The 25,169-nt window shown below is 45.9% G+C and overlaps 1 protein-coding gene across 1 annotated transcript; it reads left to right on the top strand.

Annotated features, from left to right (window-relative positions):
- On the top strand, nucleotides 1-23,189 carry tekt4 (tektin 4). The gene is made up of 6 exons (XM_080206848.1): nucleotides 1-688; nucleotides 8,114-8,184; nucleotides 12,925-13,068; nucleotides 20,235-20,457; nucleotides 22,016-22,170; nucleotides 22,285-23,189. Exons 1-6 carry the CDS (start codon nucleotides 155-157, stop codon nucleotides 22,499-22,501), a joined length of 1,344 nt encoding a protein of 447 aa, XP_080062974.1. The 5' UTR covers nucleotides 1-154; the 3' UTR covers nucleotides 22,502-23,189.
- Nucleotides 23,190-25,169: the final 1,980 nt, after the last annotated feature.

The raw sequence follows: 25,169 nt of genomic DNA, 5'->3' as shown, positions 1-25,169 counted from the left end.
AGGTGTGCTGGAAGAGAGAGAGGGTTCCTTTTCAGTGAACATATTTATTGATGTAGATATATATGTGTGTATTTGCGTTTCTATCTATCTATCCTTAATAGGATTATACAAATATATATTACAAATCTTAGAGGGAAATTGACATATTGAGAGCATGTCTGCTGCAGAGGTGCTGATAACTCATCCGCAGGTTGCCAAGTGCATTCCCGAGGAGGAATTGCCTTGCAAGCCTTACTGCATGATCCGCAATGAGGGGCTTCACTCTTCTGCCGGCTTGTCCACAGCGGGTTTCAGGACGGCCAAGTACATCCCCGAGGAGTGGGATCAAAACAACTATGCCAAGTACTACCAAGCCTTTGCCGACCGGGATACGGCGGAGAACGTGCAGAACCAGTCCAAGACGCTGATAGCCGAGAGGGAGAAGCTGAGCCAGGAGACCCAGGCCACCTCCACCAAGAAGCTGGGCGAGAGATTACAGGACATCTTCTTCTGGAAGTCGGAGCTGAAGAGGGAGATCGAGGACCTGCTAGCTGAGACCGAGCTACTGCTCCAGCAGAAGCGGCGCCTGCAGATCGCCCTGGACGCCGCCGAGATAGCCATGTTCATCTCCACCGACAACCTGCAGAACAGGGAGAGGAGGCAGGGACCCGATCTGGTCAAAGACAGGGTGGAGGATGAGCTGCTCAAGGTGAGTGCTCCTCTCTCTCCCACTTGCTGTTAAAAGGTCCTTATTTTATTGATTGGTGTCGCAGGTAGTCACTGTTAACACTGTTACAACAGTCACAAGTTAACACTGCAATGATGTGGAGATGCCGGCTTTGGACTGGGATGGTCACAGTAAGTCCTCTCACAACACCAGGTTAAAGTCCAACAGGTCTATTTGGAGCCACCAGCTTACGGGGTGCTGCTCCTTCATCAACCCTCACCTAGTGAAGGAGGAGTACTCCGAAAGCTCGTGCTACCAAATAAACCTGTTGAACTTTAACCTGGTGTTATGAGACTTCTTACTATTAACACTGCAATGAAGTTACTATGAAAATCTGCTAGTCACCACACCCCGCCACCTGTTCCGGTACACCGAGGGAGAATTTAGCATGGCCAACGCATCTAACAAGCATGTCTTTTGGACTGTGGGAGGAAACCAGGGCATCTGGACGAAACCCATCCAGACATGGGGAGAATGTGCAGACTCTGCTCAGTGACCTAAGGCAGGAATCAAACTCAGTTCCCTGATGCTGTGAGGCAGCAGTACTAACCACTGTGCCACTGTGCCAGCCACAACTGTACAGTTCAAAGCTGTGGGAAAGCAGGGGGGTGGAGGGGGGTGGTGGTGGTGTAGGTGCAGGCTTGTGGGGGTGCCGAAATTCAGGCATCCCATCTACAGGAATTACTACTGGGAAAAAAGTCATGAATTTATCTCAAAGCAGGAGGATCAGCTGGAATACAAATGGATGCGATTAACGCTACAGTTGTACAAAGCTCTGGTAAGGCTGCTTCTGAAGTAGTGGTGGGCAGCCTGTGACTTAGGGACAACCTACGACCCATTAGGGTCCTGAATGTGGCCCCATGAGACATTTTGTTGGCCATTGCCCCCACACACAGGGTTGCACATTCTACTGTTTTCCATCCACATAACTTTTTTCCTACTGATGTGGCTGGAGTGATTCGCACATAAAACAAGGGCAAGTGAAGTGGGCTACATGCTGATTGCTCACAGCATTGACTGCGAGCGCCATGCGCTCCCTCTGCGTCCAACCAAGTGTAAATATTTATCATAGAATCCCTACAGAGCAGAAGGCCATTTGGCCCGTCAAGTCTGCATCAACAACAATCCCACCCAGGCCCTATCCCCATGACCCCACATTTTTATCTTGCTAACCTATGCATCCTGGGACACTAAAGAGCAATTTAGCATGATCAATGCACCCAGCCCACACATCTTTAGACTGTGGGAGGAAACCGAAGCACCCGAGGGGAACCTCACAGACATGGGGAGAACATGCAAACTCCAGGCAGACAGTGACCCAAGCCGGGAATCGAAACTGGGTCCCTGGAGCTGTGAGATAGCAGTGCTAACCACTGTGCCACCATGCGCCCCACTTCTTTTGTTTTAACCATTTGAAGTTTATGATAGTTATATTAATATATGAATGATTAATGTGGCATTTAGTAAATATTCAGTGTGTATTAAATATATTTAATCTTATTCATGGGGTCATGGTTAATGGGCAACCCTGATTACATTTTTGCAGCCCACTGAGATGGAGGAGGGCCACTGATGCCACCCTAGATCACTGATCTGAAGTATTGCTCTGGGCACTGCATCTCAGGAAGGATATTTGACCATGGATGGGGTGCAGTGCGACTTGATTCCAGGGCTTAAGTAGTTAAACTGTGAGGCATAGACTACTGCTTGCATTGACGTGTCTTGTATAGCCTTGAATATGAAAGATTAAGGGGTGATTCGGCTGAGATGTTTTAAGATGATTCAAGGATTAGATGGAGGGGTCGGGGGTGCTGTGGATGTCACGATAATTGGCCTTAAAATTGGCCTTTGAGAATTGAGGTCAGTAGAAAATGTCAAAATGGCAATTGATAAATGTTTACACTAAAGGATATGACACCAAGGTGGTCAAATGGAGTTAAATTACAAACCAGCCATCATCTTTTTTATGGGTGAAGCAGACTTGAGGGGCTGAATGCCTTATTCTTGTTCCCATGTTCCGTCCTGGATACAGATGCTATGAGATGCACCTGGTGTCTGCCGGAGCAGTGTCAAACTGGATTCAAAACTGCCCAGGGGCTAGCTTGCTAAACATCATCAGATTTTCTTTTAAATGATTTGAGAAAGTGGAAACTGCCTCCCATTCCATAGTCTAGGTGGAGAAACTCTCTAATACACATGTGAGTGTACAGAACCCTTTCTCTCTCTCGAGCTGGACAGACAGTAATCAACCCAGAGTAAAGTTAAGGTGATGCTAGCAATGGTTTGTATTTGATAGTAACTGGTTTCAGACAAGGGACACATCCTAACAGCAGCGACAAGATCATTTATATCCAATCCTAACAGTGCAGAAGGAGGCTGTTCAGCCCATCGAGTCTACATTGACAACAATCCCACCCAGCCCTATCCCCATAACCACGCAATTACTCTGCTAATCTCCCTGATACTAAGGGGCAATTTAGCACAGTCAATCAAACTAACCCACACATCTTTGGAGCGTGGGAGGAAACCCGAGCACCTGGAGGAAACCCACACAGACACAGGGAGAATGTGCAGACTCCACACAGTCACCCGAGGCTGGAATTGAACCCAAGTCCCTGGCGCTGTGAGAGAGCAGAGCTAACCGCTGTGCCATCGTCAGTGTAGCACCCTCAGTGTAGGAAAATATCCCAAGGTGCTTCCCAGTCACTTCATCAGACAAAATCTAACGCCATGCCATATGAGGAGAATTAGGACAGGTGACCAAAAGGTCAGTCAAGGAGGTTGGTTTTAGGGACTATCTCAAAGGAAAGTAGAGAGGGTTAGGGGAGAAATTCCAGAGCTTAGGGGAGAGACAGTTGAAGACATGGCTGCCAGTGGTGGAACGATGGAAGATTTTGACCCATCTGCACTATTAGTGGGGGAAAAAACAGAAAAGAGGAAGGCCATGAAGAAGGTTGGCTCTCTGAGTGCCCTATTAGAGTTTAGATCCATTTATTTTCTCCAGGATCCGTGCACGCTCTTGTTCCACTGTTTCCTCAGCCTGACACAGATTCTAATCAGACATGTTAGCGGCGCTCTGCATCAGTTTAATTTCTGTGTTCTATGTCCCCTCTGCCACTACCGACCTCATAAATCAAGCAGCAACAAAATCATATTGAGTCGAGAACATTTGACACACAGGTTAATTTTAATTTAATTTCATGTGGGTGTTGCTGTATAATTGCTGTGGCCAGCCTTTCAGAGTGCTCACTGTTATAATGTTATCTAAACTTGTCATGGGGTATGTGATAGATATCAGGTCGAACATGTTACCTATCAGTAACCTCATTGCACAGAGCAATAGCAATCTGCCACTTGGTAAAAAATTAAGTGGAAAGGAACAAATATTTCAATGCAATTGACATCCAACTCAAGGTTAATATATGCATGACAGAGGACATCCATCAGTTGTCTTCCTTAAATCATAATGCTGTCAAGATTTTTTTTATTGATATGAGTAAACAAGCAGGAACATTGGGCCCGATTCTCCCATCGTGACCCGCAACTTTTCTGGTGGGTTTAGTCCAGGGAATTGTGTGTCGGCCATTTTGCGGGATTCTCACACATGTCGGGAATGCATGTGCATCTCCCAGAGCTGGAGAACAGTCGCAGTGGAGACTGCGCTGGAATCTGGCGGGGAGACAGGTAAGTCATTTGAATCCTTTTTTTAATGTATTTTAGATTTATTTTACACGTAGGTTAGGTGGATTGGTCATGTTAAATTGCCCCTTAGTGTCCAAAGATGTGTACTTTAGTTGGATTAGCCATGGGAAATGTGTGGGATTACAGGGATAGGGCACAGGGAAGGGCCTGGATAAGATGCTCTGTTGATAGTCGGTGCAGACTTGATGGGCCAAGTGGCCTCTACTGCACTGTAGGGATTCTATGATTCTATTGCCCATCCCTAATTGCCCTTGAGGTGGTGATGGTGAGCTGCTTTCTTGAGCCCCTTCGGTCTGCCTGTACAACAGATGCTACAGATGTTGCACAGGCAACAGGCGTTACAGATACTATATAATTGCAAAGTGTCATCGTGGTTGTTGCTGAATCAAATGATATTTCAATATAAAAATTTCGAAGGAGTTATTATTATAGGTGGATGTAAGCAAACAATGTCATTGGATTAAAGACAATATTTCAAATTGTTACACCGACCTTTATAGCAACACAGCAAACAGCTTTGATGTGTTCAGACCTTGTTTTTAACCAAAATAAAGAGCTTACATTTATATGACATCTTATCACATGCTGAAGATGTTGGAAAGTGTTTCATGTAGGGCAAATTATTTTCAAAGTCACTGTTGTTCTGTGGCTCAGCAAGCAAAAATGGGACACAATGCAATCACCTGTACTAAATAGGTTGGAGACAAAATCAATGTATCTATAGGTTAAATAAAGACAGAGGTTCTGTACACGTGAGCCTCAGTTTAAACTTTGTAACATCCTTGTGTGTTAAACATTTGTAAATTCTGTATACTTCAAATTTGCAATCTAAAGTATGGATCTTGGCTACCCTTCAATCATTCGGTAAAGGTCATTTTTATTACTCAATCTGTGAAATTTCAATGTTGCTCCGAATTATCATAGAATCTCTACAGTGCAGAAGGAGGCCATTCAGCCCATCAAGCCTGTACTGACAACAATCCCACCCAGGCCCTATCCCCATAACCTCATGTTTTTACCCTGTTTTAAGTTCAAGTTTATTTATTAGTGTCACAAGTAGGCTTACATTAACACTACAATGAAGTTACTGCGAAAATCTCCTAGTTGCCACACTCCAGCGCCTGTTCGGATACTCTGAAAGAGAATTTAGCATGGCCAGTGCATCTAATCAGCACATCTTTTGGATTGTGGGAGGAAACCAGAGCTTACACAGGAAAACCACCCAGACACGGGGAGAAGGTGCAGGCTTCACACAGACTGTGAACTAAGCCGGGACTTGAACCTGGCCCCTGTTGCTGTGAGGCAGCAGAGCTAACCAATGTGCCACCGTACCACCGCCACCTCTGGCACTAAGGGACAATTTAGCATGGCCAATTCACCTAACCCACACAACTTTGGGCTGTGACAGCAAACCAGAGCACTCAGAGCATCTGGAGGGGGGATCTTTCGGGTACCAGAGCACCTGGAGGAAACCCATGTAGATATGGGAAGAACATGCAAACTCCACACAGACAGTGATCCAAGACCAGAATTGAACCCAGATTGCTGGCACTGTGATGTAGCAGTGCTACCACTGTGCCACCCTGAGCCCACTGTCATTAGCACTGTTCTCATTATACTGAGACAACATCTATTTTGTAGAGTACGTAAAAGCATCGTATGTGTGGTATCTAATGCTGCATTTATATGAAACTCATTGAAACTACTTTCATTGATTCTGAACCCCTGGAGAAAATCATAACCTTATCGATCATTCCCACCTATCAATTAGAATAAAGATTATTACAAGGCTTACATTAACACTGCAATGAAATTACTGTGAAATTCCCCAAGTTGCCACAGTCTGTTCGCATCAATGTGCCAAACCAACACATCTTTCAGAATGTGGGAGGAAACTAGAGCAAGCCCATGCAAACATGGGGAGAATGTGCAAACTCCACACAGACAGCGACCCAAACCAGGAATCAAACCTGGGTCGCTGGCACTGTGAAGCAGCAGTGCTAACCACTGTGCTACTGTGTCGCCCCAATAATTCTACATATCTTCAGTTGCATTCATTAATCCTTTGAGAAACTTTCTGTGTTTTACAGTGACTGTGAAATCTCAAATAAAAGCTTCCCATTTGACTGAGCCCAGAGCAGGCAGCATTTGTAAGTTGATACAAAGGCCCAATCACCTCTGTTAGCTTTATATTATTTTTAATTGTTGCCATGTAAATATTGTATAACTATTACAGGGCTATTAAGATTCTATTTCAAGTAATATCTGTGCCACTAGATTAAGGGAACAAATAGTCAGAATTTGTAAGTATTTGTATCATCAATGGCTAACATCTGAAGAATGAGGAGAGCTATAATCAATGAGGGAATCGAGGGTTATGGGGATAAGGAGGGAAAATAGAGTTGAGAATTGTCACATCAGACCAGTCATGATCCTTGAAAGGTGGAGCAGACTCGATGGGCTGAATGGCTTCCTGCACTGTAGGAATTTTATGATTCTATGAAAGTAAAGCTTCATCTGCTACCCGGCACAGTACTGGTGCGTAGGTGGAGGCTGCCTCGCTAAATATTTTTAAGAAGCAGGTTGATGGGTTCTTGATAAGAGAGGGGATTAAGGGTTATGGGGAGAGGGCGGGAAAGTGGAACTGAGCCACGACAGATCAGCCATGATCTTATTGAATGGCGGGGCAGGCTCGAAGGGCTAGATGGCCTACTCCTGCTCCTATTTCTTATGTTCTTATGTTCTTATGTACCAGGGATAAAGTTTCAAGTGCCTATAATCACTAGTATGAGTCAGAATGTGCAGGTTAGGTGGGTTGGCCGTGCTAAGTTGGCCCGTTACTGTCACGGGGATTATCAAGGGTTTACGGGGATTGGGCCTGGGTGGGATTCAGTGCAGACTCGATGGGCCAAATAGTCTCCTTCTGCACTGTAGGGCTTTTATGAAAAGGAATGGGAAATGAGGCAAACAGGAAAGAAAGAAAGGCTTGCATTTATGTAGTGCCTTTCATAACCGCCAGGCATCCAAAAGCACTTTACAGCCAATGAAGTACTTTTCAACCATAGCCATTGTTGTAATATAGGAAACATTGCAGCCAATTTGTGTACAGCAAGCTCCCACAGCTATCTGATTCGATTTGATTTGATTTATTATTGTCACACATATTAATTATTGCCACACGCTATACAGACAAAACATACCGTTCATAGACAAGGAAACAAAAGAATGCAAAATGTAGTATTACAGTCATAGCTAGTGTGTAGAAAAAGATCAACTTAATGCAAGGTAAGTTCATTCAAAAGTCTGAGCAGCAGCAGGGAAGAAGCTGTTCTTGACTTGCTAGCAATTTGATCAGGTGATGTTGATTGAGGGATGACAACAAGAGTTCAAAATATTGCCGTGGGATCTTTTCCTACAACTGAGAAGGCAGGTCAGGCCTCAGCTTAACATCTCATCCGAAACATGACAGCACAGCACTAAATTATCACACACAAGACCTGGAGTGGGATCGGAGCCCACAGCTTTCTGTTTCAGCAGTGTGAGTGCTAAACACTGAGCCAGGCTGGTACAAGTTACTGCATTGCTAGTGTGTATTAACTCTTGTGAATGCCGAATATTGTTCAGGAGCACCCACCAGTGAAAACTCCATCAGTAACGGTCTATTTCAGAACCAACCTCCGATAAAGATATTTCTTTTTAATGCAGGAAGTTGATCTGATTCAAAACGTACAAGGAGTCTTGAAGAGAACTTTGGATGAGGCCATTAAGCAGATTAGGTAAGTTAATTATCAGCGACAGGATGATATTTGGTTCATTATATATTCATTGCCTCCTGGTGCATTCTACATTATGGCTTCAATTTCAAGTTATTTACTTACCAACTGAAGGGACAGTAACCAACAGAGAAGCTTTCAATTTGCACTCAAAACCATTGCTCAGTCATTTTATATATAATGTTTACAGGGGAAGACCTAACATTAGGATCCTTTATTTAAAAAATCACAGGGGTGGCACGGTAGCACAGTGGTTAGCAGCGCCTCACAGCGCCAGGGACCCTGGGTTCAATTCCAGCCTCGGGTGACTGTCTGTGTGGTGTTCTCCATATGTCTGCATGTGTTTTCTCCGGTTGCTCTGGTTTTCCTCCCACAGTCCAAAGACGTGCAGGTTAGGTTGATTGGCCATGCTAAATTGTCCTTTGTGTCCTGGGTTGCGAAGATTAGAGGGATTAGTGGGTGAATGTGTGGAGTTACGGGGATAGGACCTGGCTGGGCTTGTTGTCGGTGCAGACTCGATGGGCTGATTGGCCTCCTTCTGCACTGTAAGGATTGGATATAAATAATCTTGTTATTGCTGCTGTTAGGTGAGCCCGGCTACAGAGCAATTAGGCACTGTTTTGAAAAGACTCCCCAATCTCACAGTGCATCGGAAGACTCCCTCCCTTCCTCCCATGGACATTGGGATACCCTCTCCCCTCATTGGTGGCATGTTTCCTCACCCCTCCCAGACATGGATTGCTGGCATCGGGGCAGAAGGTCCTTTCAATGGGTCCCCCTTCATAGCTCCCCACTTTATAGTCTTCCCTACATATTTCCCTTTCATAGCATTCCCCCCCCACCGCCCATCATAGCTCCCCCATTATGACCCCCCCCTCAGGCCTCTCCTGCTTGGTAACTGGCAGTGCTACCTAACCTTGGGTATGGTGTGAACCCATCAAGAATCACTACTGGTCTCCACCAGCGGAGTGGTGCTTCTATGACCTCCGAGACCCCTGGCAATGGCCATCACACTTAGTCTCCCGTACTGGAGACCAGTAGTGATTCTCACCGGGTCCCCACTGTGCTCGAGAATAGGAAGATCCCAGGAGAATCCCAGGCTAAGCATATTTAAACAATACTTTAAATATGTTAGTCAGCCTCACAACCGTGCTGGGCGCGGTTGTGAGGCCGATTACAGTAACTTCATTGCAGTGTTAATGTAAGCCTACTTGTGACAAACAAAATAAACTTTAAACTTTACTTTAACTTTACTTCACCCCCTCCCCCGCCCCCCAATAACCACCCTCCCTTTGTACTGTCCACGTCCCCTAGACCCTATGGGATTCTCCCCCCACCCGCTCAGTACTCCTCTCCTGCTCCCATATCCCCAGTCAAGCCCAACTCACCCCCATCCACGTCCACCCAGCCCCCTGTCTGACCCAAACTCTACCAAACCCAAACCCCACCCCCATACAAACGCATTTTAAAAAGCTATTTCATGGGATGTGGGTGTCACTGGCTGGACCAGTGTTTATTGCCCATCCCTGAGGGCATTTAAGATTCAACCACATTGCTGTGGATCTGGAGTCACGTGTAGGCCAGACCAGGCAAGGATGGCAGATTTCCTTCTCTAAAGAATATTAGTGAACAAGATGGGTTTTTACAACAATCGGCGATAGTTTCATGGTCATCATTAGACATTTGATTCCAGATTTTATTGAATTCAAATTTCACCACCTGCACAGTGGGATTGGAACCTGGGTTCCCAGAGTATTACCCTGGGTATCTGGATTACCCACCTAGTGACAATATCACAATGCCATTACCTCACCTAGCCTGATGCACCCCTCCCCTCGCAGGCCCCACCCGACTCAACATCACTGCTTTGCAAGGCCTGAGCCCACCTCCCCAAAACCCCCTCTGGGATCTCCAATCTCCCTCCATCCTCTATCAATCCATTTATCCATGACACTGAGCTCCTCCCTGGGCTGTCAATCTCAGTGGCCCTTGGCTTAGGGCAGCTAGTGCAGAGAGTGTCCTCCCTCACCAACAATGCTGGACTTCGATGGTGGACCTGAGGGTAAGATGTGCTGCTTGGATCTCGTCCGGCCTGAATGTGGGGTGAGACAGGCACGGAAGAAATCTAACATAAGTAATTGGGCACAGAGTGGCAGACCAACGCTGATTGCCAATCCGAAGAAATTATGGCCCTTTATCACACATCATATGTAAATTTGACCCCCTTCAATATTTACTGAGTTACTATTGAATCCAGCGTTCTTTCAGGCATCGCGTACACATTTTCAAAATGCTAACTTTGATTGTAGCTGTTGATCGTGTCAGAACTATTAGAATATAAAAAGAACGTTTCTAACCCCAAATAATATTAACTGACATAAAACCAGAAAATAAAAAAGGTGCCCCAAAGATTCCACCCCCCCACCTGCTCAGTCAAGCCCAACACACCCCCACCCACGTCAGCATCCCAAAACTAGAAACATGAGTCATTCCTCTCCTTCAGATGCTGACTAACCCATTGTACATTTCTACTTTTCTCTGAGCTGGCTTGTGGTTTCTGTTCAAAATTTGATATTACCAATTGAAAACAGAAAGCACTGGAAATACTCAGTGGGACTGGGAGCCTCTGTGGACAGAGAAACAGAGCTTACGTAGGGGGAGTTTTCCCATTCCGCTCGCCACAGCAATTGTTACGCGCAGGGGACAGATCATTGCAAAGGTCCATTGACTTCAAGTGGGATATTCCGGTTTAGGGGTGAGCGTAGCCAGAAAATCCCGCCCAATGTCCGGGATTCTTTGACATCCCCCCACAACTGGGATTCTCCAGGAGTAACAAGCAAAATCAGAGAATCCTACCCAATACTTCAGGTCAGTGGCCTTTTCTCAGAACTGGGAAACGTTTGAGATTGGAAGAGGGAATAAAGGGCAGGTCTGTGTTAGGGTAGAAAGCAGGAGAAAATAAATGACAAAATAGTTCATGGTGCAAGGGCAAAGGGAGGGGGGAATGGAGCAAATGAAAGGTGAGCCTAGAAGAGCTGCGAATGGCAGAATCGTCAACAGAAAGAAAAGAAAAAGAAGATTGAGAAAAGCAAGAGAGAGAAGTAAAAGCCAGCAAAAAGGAAGCAAAATTGCGGCAGAGGTTTCGATCAGAAACAATGGCCGGAATTTTACTGGCACACCTGTCCTGATTCCAGGGGTGGCTGACACTTGGAAAACAACATTTGTTGTTGGCCTCAGGCGGCTCGTATGAATCTTGGGCAGACGTGCCGCTAAAATTCCGCCCAATGTTGTAAAACCTCGCTTTATCATGCTGCACAAAACGTGCTCTCTCACTAACTTGGCTGAGCTAATTGAGTGACAAAGTGCGTCATTAAAGCCTCGAACTCGCACTCTCGTTTTTACTTTGTTCAACTGACCTCAGCTGTGGCCCATTAGGTAGTTCTTTCATGTGCCCAACGAGTAAACGAACTCAAATTAACTTACGGACAAATTAAAAGGGGCAGCCCCCCCAAGAAGGCAGGGGGACGGCCCGAACAGAAACCAAAGTCGAAAGGAAACTTAAAACATTAAATCAAAATGTGATTGTAAGGGTCTATAACGCACCCCAGCCCCTGCGGTGCCCAGCGGGCGCAGAAGGCATCAACTGCGCACTTGGACACCGCATGCTCCCTCTCCAGGTTCACCTGGCGGCGAACGTAGCCGCAGTAGAGGGTCAGGCAGTCGGGATGGACGGCCTCGTTGATCGCCCACTGTCTGGACCTATTGATGGTGCATCTCCGCAGGCCCAGGAGCAGGTTCACGAGGAGGTTGGCGTCCCGATACGCCCCTCTCCGCACTAGGTGCCCATAGATCAGGAGCGTAGGACTGAAGTGCAAACAAAACATCAGTAAAAGGTGTTTGAGAAAACCAAAAAGAGTGTGCAATCTATCACACAAAACGTAGACATGGTCCACAGACTCCTTGAGGCCACAGAAAGGGCGGTCTCGGGAGCCTGTGTACCGGAAAAACCTATGGTCGTACGGGACCGCTGCGTGCAGCAGCCTCCACCCCAGGTCCCCAAGATAACTGGGGAAGATCCCTCCGTACAGGGGACCCCCCACTGGGGACCTCCGCCACCCGGCGGTAACAAGGCCCGCCAAGGTGTATCTAGGTGACAGGCGAGGATGTGGTAGTGAAAGATGTGCAGCAACAGCCTGTACAGGAAACGCCTCCGTGCCGTGGAAAAGGGCACGGAGGACATTTCCGCGAGGTGTCACATGGGGCACCTGACCCAATGGGGTGAGGGAGGGGGGTGCGGCCCATTAGGTAGTCTACCAGAATCAACTACTGCTCCTATAGGCGGAGAAAGGAAGAGGAAGAGGCTAATTACTGTCATGTGACCACCCCTCCCCCCCAGCTGGAAAATGTCTCGAGATACATTGGTTGTGAACATAGTTAAGAGAACTCTCATGACCAACTAATCAGCTGGGGCTTATTACCCCGGCCCCCATGTGGAAACAGCTGCTTGGTGAGGCACATTTATAAAACTTAAAGTGAATACTTTGTGACATCCCATGAGGTGCATCGCATCCATTTTGTCCTGTTCAGGTCACTAAAGGCTTAAAGTTAACATTTATATCTTCAGAAAAGGGAGTTAAGCAAAGTAAAATCTCTCACGGTTGGCAGGCGCCATTAATTTCCTTTATCAACTTGCACTTGACTAATATGATGTGTATTCTTTCCTTGTACTAACTGTACACTCAGGAGGAACAGAGATGCTAAGGAGGTCCTGGAACTGGATTGGTCGGACAAGCATGAGGCCTACAAGATTGATGTGAAAGCTGGAGGACTGAACAACCAGAGCACAAACACTCAGTTCCACCGAAACTCAGCCAAGTTCGAGGACAAGTAAGGCAAATTTTCATTCATATTCAGAAATCCAATAACGTCACTGGGGGCCTTTGGATTCTGTCGTAGATCTCAAGTCAAATTCCATCCAAATGAAACCACGCCTGATAATTAAAATTAAATACTTCCTGTCTCTCAGCAAGTCACATGGGTCAGAGTCACATGCAGCCTTGAATTGGGAAGACACGGCAAGATTCATTTTGAGGGGGATTAATGAAATTTATCCTCGCGTGTCAAGAATATACGATAATAGCAAACCCAGTCTGGAGATGAGAGATCAGGAACACCTAGCCTTAGGTATCTGTAATACCATGTGTCAAACTGTTTGGACACGGCTTTGCCCTCTTGACCGAAGTCATGGTGGCGCAGTGGTTTGCACTGCTGCCTCATAGGGCCAAGGATCTGTGTTCAATTCCAGGCTCAGGTCACTGTCTGTATGGATTCTGCACATTCTCCCCGTGTCTGTGTAGGTTTCCTCCCACAGTCTGAAAGATGTGCTGGTTAGGTGCATTGGCCATGCTACATTCTCCCTCAGGGTACCCAAACAGGTATTGTCATGTGGCAACTAGGGGATTTTTACAGTAACCTCATTGCAGTGTTAATATAATCCTACTTGGGACACTAATAAATAAACTTATTTATTAATGCAGGTTAAAAAAAAATCCTTGGTAATATCCATTCACAAGAACATGAACCTTTGACAGTGCAGCACTCCTTCAGCACTGCACCGAGCTGCCTGACCAAATTTGGACATGGCCATCTATTATCCCTCTGCTCACTGACCATTAGCTCCGGGATAAGGAATGCCCCAAATTTAAAACCTCTCTGTTGGCAGCAGTTGGCTAACACACAGCATACGATGGTATACCATCGTACCAGCCGTTTACATCCCACTGCCGCTGAAAACAAGGACAGAGAATTTGGCGCTCAGTCAAATCTCCGTTCACTGCAGCAGGAGCGGAAAATCTCGCCGGCGCGAAAAGCCGGAAAATTCCGCCCAGATTGTAAGCAAAGAAGAGCAGTGTAGTATAAAAGGAAGGTCTTGCCATCATCCCTTGCCCAACAATCTAAAATGATATATAGACAATGAAGTTCTTTTGGAATGTAGTCATTGTTGTAATGTATGTGATGTAGTTAGCACTCTTCAATCAATCTCCAAGGTCATCTATGGACTACTGTTACACAGTAAAACTCACTATCACAATATATTAGATATGTAGCATATCAACTTGGTGTATAAAGGAAATGGGCCACTAGAGGGCGCCTTAAGACTTCTTATGACAAAAAAGTATCAATGAAGGCAATGGAAATTTATTGCACTTTTAGACGAGAACACAACAGTTTAACATCTCATTGGCAAGTCAGCACCTCTGACAAGGCAGTACTCGCTCAGTTCTGCACTCACCTGTCAGAAAAGATGGGAGTGGGATTGGAACCTGGGTTCCCAGAGTATTACCCTGGGTATCTGGATTACCCGCCTAGTGACAATATCACAATGCCATTACCTCACCTAGCCTGATGCACCCCTCCCCTCGCAGGCCCCACCCAACTCAACATCACTGCTTTGCAAGGTCTGAGCCCACCTCCCCAAAACCCCCTCTGGGATCTCCAATCTCCCTCCATCCTCTATCAATCCATTTATCCATGACACTGAGCTCCTCCCTGGGCTGTCAATCTCAGTGGCCCTTGGCTTAGGGCAGCTAGTGCAGAGAGTGTCCTCTTGGAGATGGGAAATGCCCAGACTGAGGGGCTGAAGTGTATATATTTTAATGCAAGGAGTGTAGTGAATAAGGTAGATGAGCTTAGGGCGTGGATTGCTGTTTGGGATTGTGATGTGGTGGCCATTACGGAGACTTGGATGTCTCAGGGACAGGACTGGGTACTTCAGGTGCCAGGCTTCAGGTGCTTCAGGAAGGACAGGGAGGGTGGCAGAAGGGGTGGTGGAGTGGCACTGTTGATCAGGGACAGTGTCATGGCTGCAGAGAAAGAGGACGTTGTGGAGGGACTGTCTACAGAATCTCTGTGGGTGGAAGTTACAAACAGCAAAGGGTCGAAAACTTTGCTGGGTGTATTCTATAGGCCGCCCAATAGTGACAGGGAAGCTGAAGTGCAAATAGGGAAACAGATTCTGGAGAGATGTTTTAATAACAGAGTTGTCGTGATGGGAGACTTCAATTTCCCAAACATCGACTGGAATATCCCTAGGGTAAGGGGTTTGGATGGGGAGGAGTTTGTTAGGTGTGTTCAGGAAGGTTTCCTGACACAGTATGTGGATAAGCCTACGAGGGGAGAGGCTGTACTTGACCTGGTACTGGCGAATGAACCAGGGCAGGTGATGGATCTTTCGGTAGGAGAGCATCTAGGAAATGGTGACCATAATTCTATCTCCTTCACAATTGCATTGGAACGAGATAGGATCAGGCAGGCTAGGAAGGTGTTTGTCTGGGGTAAGGGGAGATACGAAGAAGTCAGGAAGTTACTTGGACAAATAAACTGGAAGGAGGCGTTCTTAGGGAAAAGTACCGAAGGAAGGTGGCAGATATTCAAGGAATGTGTGTCTGGAGCTCTGAATGACAACGTTCCGATGAGACAAGGGGGTTTTGGTAGGTCGCGGGAACCGTGGTGCACAAAGGTTGTGTTGAACCTAGTCAGGAGGAAAAGGAAGGTGTACAAGAGGTTCAGGGAATTAGGAGAGGTTAAAGATCTTGAGGAGTATAAGGACTGTAGGAAGGAACTTAAAAGGGAAATTAGGAGAGCCAGAAGGGGTCATGAGAAGACCTTGGCGGGTAAGATTAAGGAGAATCCCAAGGCCTTCTATAAATATGTGAAAGGTAAAAGGATAAGAAGAGAAGGGATAGGACCTATAAAAGGTGAAGGGGGAAAGGTTTGTGTGGAACCAGAAGAAATGGCAGAGGTGCTTAACGAGTACTTCGCCTCAGTATTCACAGTGGAAGCTGATCTGGGAGATTTTGTTATGGATTTGCAGCAGATGGAAAAGATTGAGTACGTGAATATTAAGGAGGAGGATGTGTTGGAACCTTTGAATTCTATCAAGGTAGATAAGTCGCCTGGACCAGATGGGAGGTACCCCAGGATACTGTGGGAGGCGAGGGAAGAGATTGCAGAGCCCCTGGCGATGATCTTTGCGTCGTCAATGGAGACGGGAGAGGTTCCAGAGGATTGGAGGATTGCGGATGTAGTTCCTATTTTCAAGAAAGGGAACAGAGATAGCCCGGGAAATTACCGACCGGTGAGTCTGACCTCAGTGGTTGGTAAGCTGATGGAGAGGCTTCTGAGGGACAAGATTTACGAACATTTAGAGAGGTTTGACATGATCAGGAATAGTCAGCATGGATTTGTCAAGGGCAGGTCGTGCCTTACGAGCCTAGTTGAGTTCTTCGATAATGTGACTGAACACATTGACGAAGGAAGTGCCGTGGACGTAGTGTACGTGGACTTCAGCAAGGTGTTTGATAAGGTCCCCCATGCAAGACTTCTTGAGAAGGTGAGAGGGCATGGGATCCAAGGGCCTTTGGCCTTGTGGATTCAGAACTGGCTTGCCTGCAGAAGGCAGAGAGTGGTTGTGGTTGGGGCTTTTTCTGAATGGAGGTCAGTCACCAGCGGAGTGCCTCAAGGATCTGTTCTGGGACCCTTGTTGTTTGTCATTTTCATAAATGACCTGGATGAGGAAGTGGAGGGATGGGTAAGTAAGTTCGCTGATGACACGAAGGTCGGTGGTGTTGTGGATGGTCTGGAAGGATGGCAAAAGTTGCAGCAGGACATAGATAGAATGCAGGACTGGGCGGAGAAGTGGCAGATGGACTTCAACGCGGATAAATGTGTAGTCGTCCATTTTGGCAGAACCAACGGGATGAATGAGTACACTATCAAGGGCAGAAGTCTGAGTAGTGTTGAAGAGCAGAAGGATCTTGGGGTCCGGGTCCACAGGACTCTTAAATCGGCCTCGCAGGTGGAGGAGGTGGTCAAGAAGGCGTATGGTGTACTGGCCTTCATTAATCGAGGGATTGAGTTTAGGAGTCGGGAGGTAATGCTGCAACTTTATAAGACCCTTGTCAGGCCTCATTTAGAGTATTGTGCGCAGTTCTGGTCGCCTCACTATAGGAAAGATGTAGAAGCTATTGAGAGGGTACAGAGGAGATTTACAAGGATGTTGCCTGGACTGGGAGGCATGCCTTATGAAGTTAGGTTGAGGGAGCTGGGACTCTTTTCCCTGGAGAGACGAAGGTTGAGAGGCGACCTGATAGAAGTTTACAAAATGTTGAGAGGAATAGATAGGGTGGACTCTCAGAGGCTATTTCCCCGGGTTGAAATGGTTGCTACGAGAGGACACAGATTTAAGGTGCAGGGAGGGAAGTTCAGAAGTGATGTTAGGGGTAAGTTTTTCACTCAGAGGGTGGTGAGTGAATGGAATCGGCTGCCGTCAGTGGTGGTGGAGGCGAACTCGCTGGGGTCTTTTAAAAGACTTCTGGATGAGTATATGGGGTTTAATGAGATTGAGGGTTATAGATAGGTCTGCAGGTTGGTAGGTGTTGATGTGATCGGCGCAACTTGTGGGCCGAAGGGCCTGTTTGTGCTGTAGTGTTCTATGTTCTATGTTCTAAAAATTTGGACTCAATTGTTTTTCATCCTCTGCTCACTGACCATTGGCTTCCAGTCAAGCAGTGCCTCAATTTTAAGATGCTCATCCCTCCCTATCGTTGGAATCTCCTCCACCCTCCGAAATCACTGCGCTGACCAAATTCTGAGCATCCCTGATTTTAGTCACTCAGTCATTGGTGGCCATGCCTTCAGGTCGGTGTCCAATGTTGCTTCATAGCACCCCACTGAAGGCACTATATGAAAGCAAGTTGTTGTTGGTTGGAGTGGGATTTGATCCTGTGACTCTCTGACTTGGGGCTAAGAATACTGTTGCGTGTTGGAGAGGTGATATGAGGGAGCTTTATCAATGGGTGTGATCTCTTCCAGGGATTCTTCTTCTCTCGTTGTTTCCCATGCTAGGTCTATTATCATCATTTCTGATACATATGTTTACGCACCATAACTCTGCATGAACCAATAGGAATAAATACAAATGCTAATTCACAGTAACTTCATTGCAGTGTTAATGTAAGCCTACTTGTGATTAATGAATAAACATTACTTTAATTCATTAAGCCACTGAACCTGCTTGCATTCAATTAGGATGTGAACTTAAACCTGGTGTTGTCAGACTTCTTACTGTGCATTCAGTTAGGACATGGTTGACCTTCTACCTTAGTGCCACTTGGCACTACTTTGGGCAGCAGTGTGGCACAGTGGCTAGCACTACTGTCTCACAGCACCCAGGTTCGATTTCTGGCTTGGGTCACTGTCTGTGTGGAGTATACACGTTCTCCCTCTGTCGGCGTGGGTTTTCTCTGGGTGCTCCAGTTTCCTCCCACAATCCAGCGATGTGCAGGATAGGTTGATTGGCCATGCTAAATTGCCCCTTAGTGTCCAGGGGGATTAGCTAGGATAAATGTATGGGGTTGAGGGGGGGGGCCTGGGTGGGATTGTGGTTTGTGCACACTCGATGGGCTGAATGGCCTCCTTTTACACAGTAGGGGTCCTATGATTCTATCCCCATATCCCTCAATGTTGATCTCTTTCTTGAGCATGCTCAGTGATTGAGCTTCCACAGCCATCTGGGGTACAAATACCACCTTCTGAGTGAAGAAATTACTTTTATCAGCAAGAATGAGTGAACAAAACCCACCAAGGTGCAGATATTTGGATAGAGATAGTGAACTACAAATGCTCTTTGGGAAATGGTCATATGCAATATACTCCTGTTACAGAAACACAATCAATGATAGGGGCAGTACGGTGGCATAATGGTTAACACTGCTGTGTCACAGCACCAGGGACACAGGTTCAATTCCAGCCTCAGGAGTTTGCTTGTTCTCCCCGTGTCTGCATGGGTTTCCTCCGGCTGCTCCTGTTTCTTCCCACACTCTAAAGCTGTGCAGGTTAGGTTGATTGGCCAAGCTAAATTGCCCCTTAGTGTCAGGGGAATTAGCAGGGTAAATACGTGGGGTTACGGGGATAGGGTCTGGGTGGGATTGTTGTCGATGCAGCCCTAATGGGCCGAATGGCCTCCTTCTGACCCTTTACAGCTGGGAGAGACAAAGCTGATGTTAAGTCAGGGTGATCGTCCCTCCAATAAGTTGTTCCACTCCATCAACCATGTAACTTGTGTTCTTAATATACATCATGATCTGGAGGAGGGAACCGAGTGCAGGGTGTCGAAATTTGCTGATGACACCAAGATTGGGGGAACGGCAAATTGTGCGGAGGGTGTGGAGAGTCTGCAGAAGGATCTAGATAGGCTGGGCGAATGGGCCAGGAAATGGCAAATGGAATTTAATGTTGGCAAGTGTGAGGTGGTCCACTTTGGTAGGAAGAATGGTAGGAAGGACTATTACTTACGTGGCGAAAAACTGCAGCAGGCGACGGTGCAGAGGGACCTCGGGGTCCTTGTGCATGAGTCGCAAAAACCCAGCTTGCAGGTGCAGCAGGTGGTCAGGAAGGCGAATGGGATGCTGGCCTTCATAGCGAGGGAGTTGAGGAGGAACTTCTTCACTCAAAGGGTGGTGAATCTCTGGAATTCTCTGCCCGTTGAAGTGGTGGAGGCTGCCTCGCTAAATATTTTTAAGACGCGGGTTGATGGGTTTTTGATAAGAGAGGGGATTAAGGGTTATGGGGAGAGGGCGGGAATGTGGAACTGAGCAACGACAGATCAGCCATGATCTTATTGAATGGCGGGGCAGGCTTGAAGGGCTAGATGGCCTACTCCTGCTCCTATTTCTTATGTTCTTATGTCATTCCATAATCATGGCACAGTTTAATGAGACCACAAGACATAGGAGCAGAATTAGGCCACTCGGTCCATCGAGTCTGCACCACCATTCAATCATGGCTGATATTTCTCTCATCCCCATTCCCCTGCCTTTTCCCCATAACCCTTGATCCCCTTATTTATTAAGAACCTATCAAGAACCTATTTATCTCTATCTATCCGGCACAGAAGGGGACTTTTCGACTCTTCAGAACTGTGCCTACCTCTTTTGAAGAGCAGCAGTGACCACTGAGCCGTGACGCTGTCGCATTCTGGTTTAATCTCACAGTTCCTCAACTCCGGAGTCTTGGGCTGAGTTCACCCATTGCAACATTTACAAAGCTGAACAGGAGCGAATGGCTTCCATTAACCTTCGTGCCTTAATTGACAACGTGCTGCTCGAGACCTCTCAAGACCTGCGTTGCCAGTACGATCGAGTCAATGCTGCTTTTAACCAGCGTCTGCAGGAACTCAGTGATGCAAAAGCTAAACTGGAATATCATCTGAGACGGGTAAATCTCAGGTCAACTGAATCTGTTCGAATTTTAATCCAAAATCGCATCAAATATATAACCCTAAACTGGAGAGATCTTAACTGGAAACTTGCATGCTATTTATACAGGTTTTTCAACCTAATTAATAAGTAATTTGCCTTATGAAACTGTGAATTAAAAGCAAGTGAACTCTGTAAACGTAGAACAACAATTCTTGAGGCTGTACTGGAGATTAAGTTAGAACACAACCATAGAATAGAATCCTACAGTGTAGACCGAAGCCATTCGGCCCATTGATGCTGCACCGACAACAGTCTCACCCAGTTCCTAACCCCCCCCCGCCCATAACCTCATGTATTCATTCACCTTGCCAACCCCTCTGACACTAAGCCACAATTTAGCATGGCCAATCAACCTGATCTTAGGAGTGTGGGAGGAAAACAGAGCAACCCGTGCAGGCGGGGGGAAAAACTCCGCACCTGAGCCGGGAATTGAACCTGGCTCCCTGGAGCTGTGATGCAGCAGCGCTAACCACTGCGCCACCGTGCCTCCCTGGATGACCTCTCATTTTTTGAAACCTGAGAGCATAGTTTCCTCAATTTTTCCTCAGAAGAGAATCTACTATTAGTCTGGTGAGCCTCCGTTGCACTCCCTAGCTGGTAAGTATATCCTTCCTTATCTGCACACAACACTCGAGGTGTGGTCTTACTACTGCAGCGAGGTATCTTTATTCCTGTATTCAAATCCCCTTATGCTGAAGGTCAACATACCACTTGCTTCCCTGATTGCTTGTTGCACCTACATGCTAGCTTTAAACAACTAATGAACAAGAACAGCCAGCTCCCTTTGGACATTAACATTTCCCAACCTCTCACTGTTTAAGAAATACTCTGCCTTTCTGTTTTTTTTTGCCGAGGTGAAGTAACTTCATATTTGTTCACATTATATCCATTTGCCCTGTTCTTACCCATTCACGTAACTTGTCCAAGTATCCTTGAAGCATTCTTGTCTCTTCCTCTTTATTTTCTCATCAAAAGCCTTCTGAACATTTTAATGACAATTAAATCCTCTGTTTTAGGGGTTTGTTGGTGATATCTCACTAAATTAGCCCCAACGTGAGATCAGTGGAATATGACAGGTGGCACAGTGGTTAGCACTGATGCCTCGCAGCGCCAGGCACCCAGGTTCAATTCCTGGCTTTGGGTGACTGCCTATATGGAGTCTGCATGTTCTCCCCATGTCTGCGTGGGCATCCTCTGGGTGCTCTGGTTTCCTCCCACAGTCCAAAGATGTGCAGATTAGGTAGAGTGGCCATGCTAAATTTAAATTGATCCTAGTATTAGGGGGATTAGCAGGGTAAATATGTGGGGTAACGAGTATAGACCCTGCGTGGGATTATGGTTGGTGTAGACTTGATGGGCTGAATTACCTGCTTCTGCACTGTGGAGATTCAATGACTCTATGACAATTTAGCAAACTGAATGTGACATTCTGTTGATAGTTGTGTGGATTGAAGTGAATGGAGACTTTGTTGAGGTTGCAAGTTACATTGGCATTTTTTTTCTTCTCTGAACAGATACTTGAGCAGATTGCAGACCAGGAGAAAAATATTGCCCACCTAAAACAGGCCATAAAGGACAAAGAGGCTCCATTGAAGGTAGCTCAAACTAGGCTCTACGAGAGGACCTACAGGCCCAATGTGGAGCTCACTAGAGACCATGCTCAGTTCAAGTAAGCCGATAGAAAGTTTTCTGAGATGAAGACGTGTGCACTGTCAATACTTGTTCAAATGATCACTCTTGCTGTCACTGACTGTGCCTACCTTTTGTCTTCCCACATTGACAGCTTGATCTGTGAGGTCGGTGAACTCGAGGAGTCCATCTCACTGCTGCGGGAGAAACTCAGAGAAGCCCAGACCTCTCTGGAGAACATGGAAAACACTCGGATGACTCTCGAGAAGGAGATAGCAGTAAAAGCAAACAGTATATTTATTGATAGTGAAAAGTGTCTGAAGCACCGTGAACGATATCCAACTATTATTAGACTATCAGGTTATCAGTAAACAAAATAAAAACATGCACTTAATGTGCAGATATATTATTTAGAAAGCAATAATGTTTGGATTTATCCTGGGATATTATCAAGGTGATTCAATAAATGTTGCACATTTCCAAAAAGCCAGAACTGAAATTCTCATTCCACTTGAATAAATTAAGTGAAATTACCACCAAATTATCATGACCTAGTTTGGCATGTCCAACAACATCCTGACCATCTGGAGGCATGGTCTACAACTGAAAATATATGTTATTATTGTCTTATCTTTGCATTTTCCAGAATCTTTTTTTCCAATAAACTAGGGGAATGGAAAAGATTTCAGTTTATGTGCAATATAATTTTTAATGCTGACATTTACATGTGACATTTTATGTACTTACACAAGACACTACTGTATACTTGGAACAACTAGTTAATGTCCCCAGAGAGTCAAATTGATCTGTAGTCTCACACAGTTTGATTTCATTTGATTTATTATTGTCATGTGTAATAGTGTACAGTGAAAGGTATTGTTTCTTGCACACTATACAGGCAAAGCATATTGTACACTGAGAAGGAAAGGAGAGAGTGCAGAATGTAGTGTTACAGTCATAGCTAGGGTGTAGAGAAGGATCAACTTAGTGCAAGGTAGGTTCATTCGGAAGTCTGATGGCAGCACGGAAGATGAAGGCAGGGTTAAGGGAGATAATCATAGAATCCCTACAGTGCAGAAGGAGGCCATTCAGCCCATCGAGTCTGCACTGACAACAATGCCACCCAGGCCCTATCTCTGTAACCCCGCTAATCCCTCTAACTTACGTATCCTAGGATACTAAGGGGAAATTTAGCATGACCAACGCACCTAACCAGCACATCTTCAGACCACTTCATTCAGCCTACTTTTTGTAGTAATGCATTCTGTTGCTACACGCATGCAATACGTTACTAATATATTTCTCCATCACAGGTCTCTGAGTGTTACATTCCAAGGTTGCGATCCACATTGGGAAAATCTATTATAATGCTATCTGCAGATAGCACAGACAAAGCAGTTACACAGAACAGGAGAATATAGGACTAGGAGCAGAAATAGGCTATTTGGCCGTTCAAGCCTGCTCCACCATTCAATTAAATCATGGTGGATGTTGTTGTGGACTCAACTCCACTTTCCTGTCTGCCCTCCTCATAATGCTTGACTCTCTTCTCTACCAAAAATCTATCTAACTCTGCACTAAATAAATTCAGTGACTGCTTTCCACTGCTTGTTGTGGAAGAGAGCTCCACTTTCTGATGACCCTTTGAGAGAAATAAATTCTCCTCTTCTCTATCTTAAAAGACAGACCTGTTATTCTTAAACTGTGCCCCCTACTTCTAGTCTCCCCTCCACAAGAGAAAACATAATCCCTGGTTTCCACTTTATCAAGTCTCCTCAGGGTCTTGTGTATTTCAATAAGATCGCCTTTCATTCTTCTAAACTCCAATAGGTATGGGCCCAACTTGTACAATTTTTCTTAACAAAATAACCCCATTTTCATAGAAATGAGTGTAAGTTAACCTTCTCTGAACTGCGGATAATACAATTATATCTTTATTTTCAAATTAGGAGATCAAAACTGTACCGTATTCCAGATCTGGTCTCACCAAGATCTTGTACAGCTGCAGTAAACCTTCCCTACTTTTTGGAGGAAGTGGTGCAGTGGGATTGTCACTAGACTAGTAATCCAGAGCCCCAGACAAAGAATTAGGGACCTGGGTTCATTCAAGTCCCACCCAGGCAGATGGTGAAATCTGAATTGTCGTAAAAACCCATCTGGTTCCCTAATGTCCTTTAGGGAAGGAAATCCGCCATCCTTACCCAATCTGGTTTACATGTGACTCCAGACCCACAGCAACGTGTCTGACTCTCAGATGTCTTCTGAAGTGAAGGGCAGTTAGGGATGGGCAATAAATGCTGGCCCAGCCAATAATGCTCACACCCCATGGAATGAATTAAATAAAATTCCATTCCCCTTGCAGTAAATGCCAACATTTTTGTCTCCCTAACCACTAGCTGTACTTCTCCAGATTCACGTACCAGATCCCTCTGTACCTTTGACGCCACAATCCAATCTACTGAATTAATGTTATCTTTCTAAAAAATCAGCAGGTGTTACTCCAGTTTTTGTGCAAATTTGGCACTTAGATTTTTTTTTTGGGAGAATCGCCCCCTCTCCCCAGCTTTATAATTCCAGACTTATGAACTAATTTCAAATTCTGTCAGCTGTCATGTAGGGATTGACACCTCCGAGCTCAAAGCATTGGCCTGGGTCTCTGGATTACTAGTCCAGTGACATTACCACTTCACCACTATCTCCTCAATAACTTCCTTCCCCCCCCAACAAGACCGGCCAATCTAAGAGATGTTTTCCCCATTTTCCAATATTTCTGCAGCTAATAGACAAACACGTTCGAAGAATATGAGAACAAAATGGTTTTTTTAAGTGTTGTCGTGGTGCCCAAGAGATTAATTTTCAATTCGTCTGGATGCCAAGGGAATTCTTGGGAGGGTCGGTGTTTGCTAATGGAGTACGGCACACACTTGGTGAGGCTTTGGGCACAATGTAAAACCGACACATGGTGTGAGATCCAAGGAGGCCCCAGGCGGGGCATGGAAGGAAAACCTCTGCACCAGAGTTGTGAAGAACAGAAACAGC

Source organism: Carcharhinus amblyrhynchos, chromosome 18 (assembly GCF_965287045.1).
Source record: "Carcharhinus amblyrhynchos chromosome 18, sCarAmb.v2.hapA, whole genome shotgun sequence".
NCBI lineage: Eukaryota > Metazoa > Chordata > Chondrichthyes > Carcharhiniformes > Carcharhinidae > Carcharhinus > Carcharhinus amblyrhynchos.
This window is presented reverse-complemented; position numbering and strand designations above follow the sequence as displayed.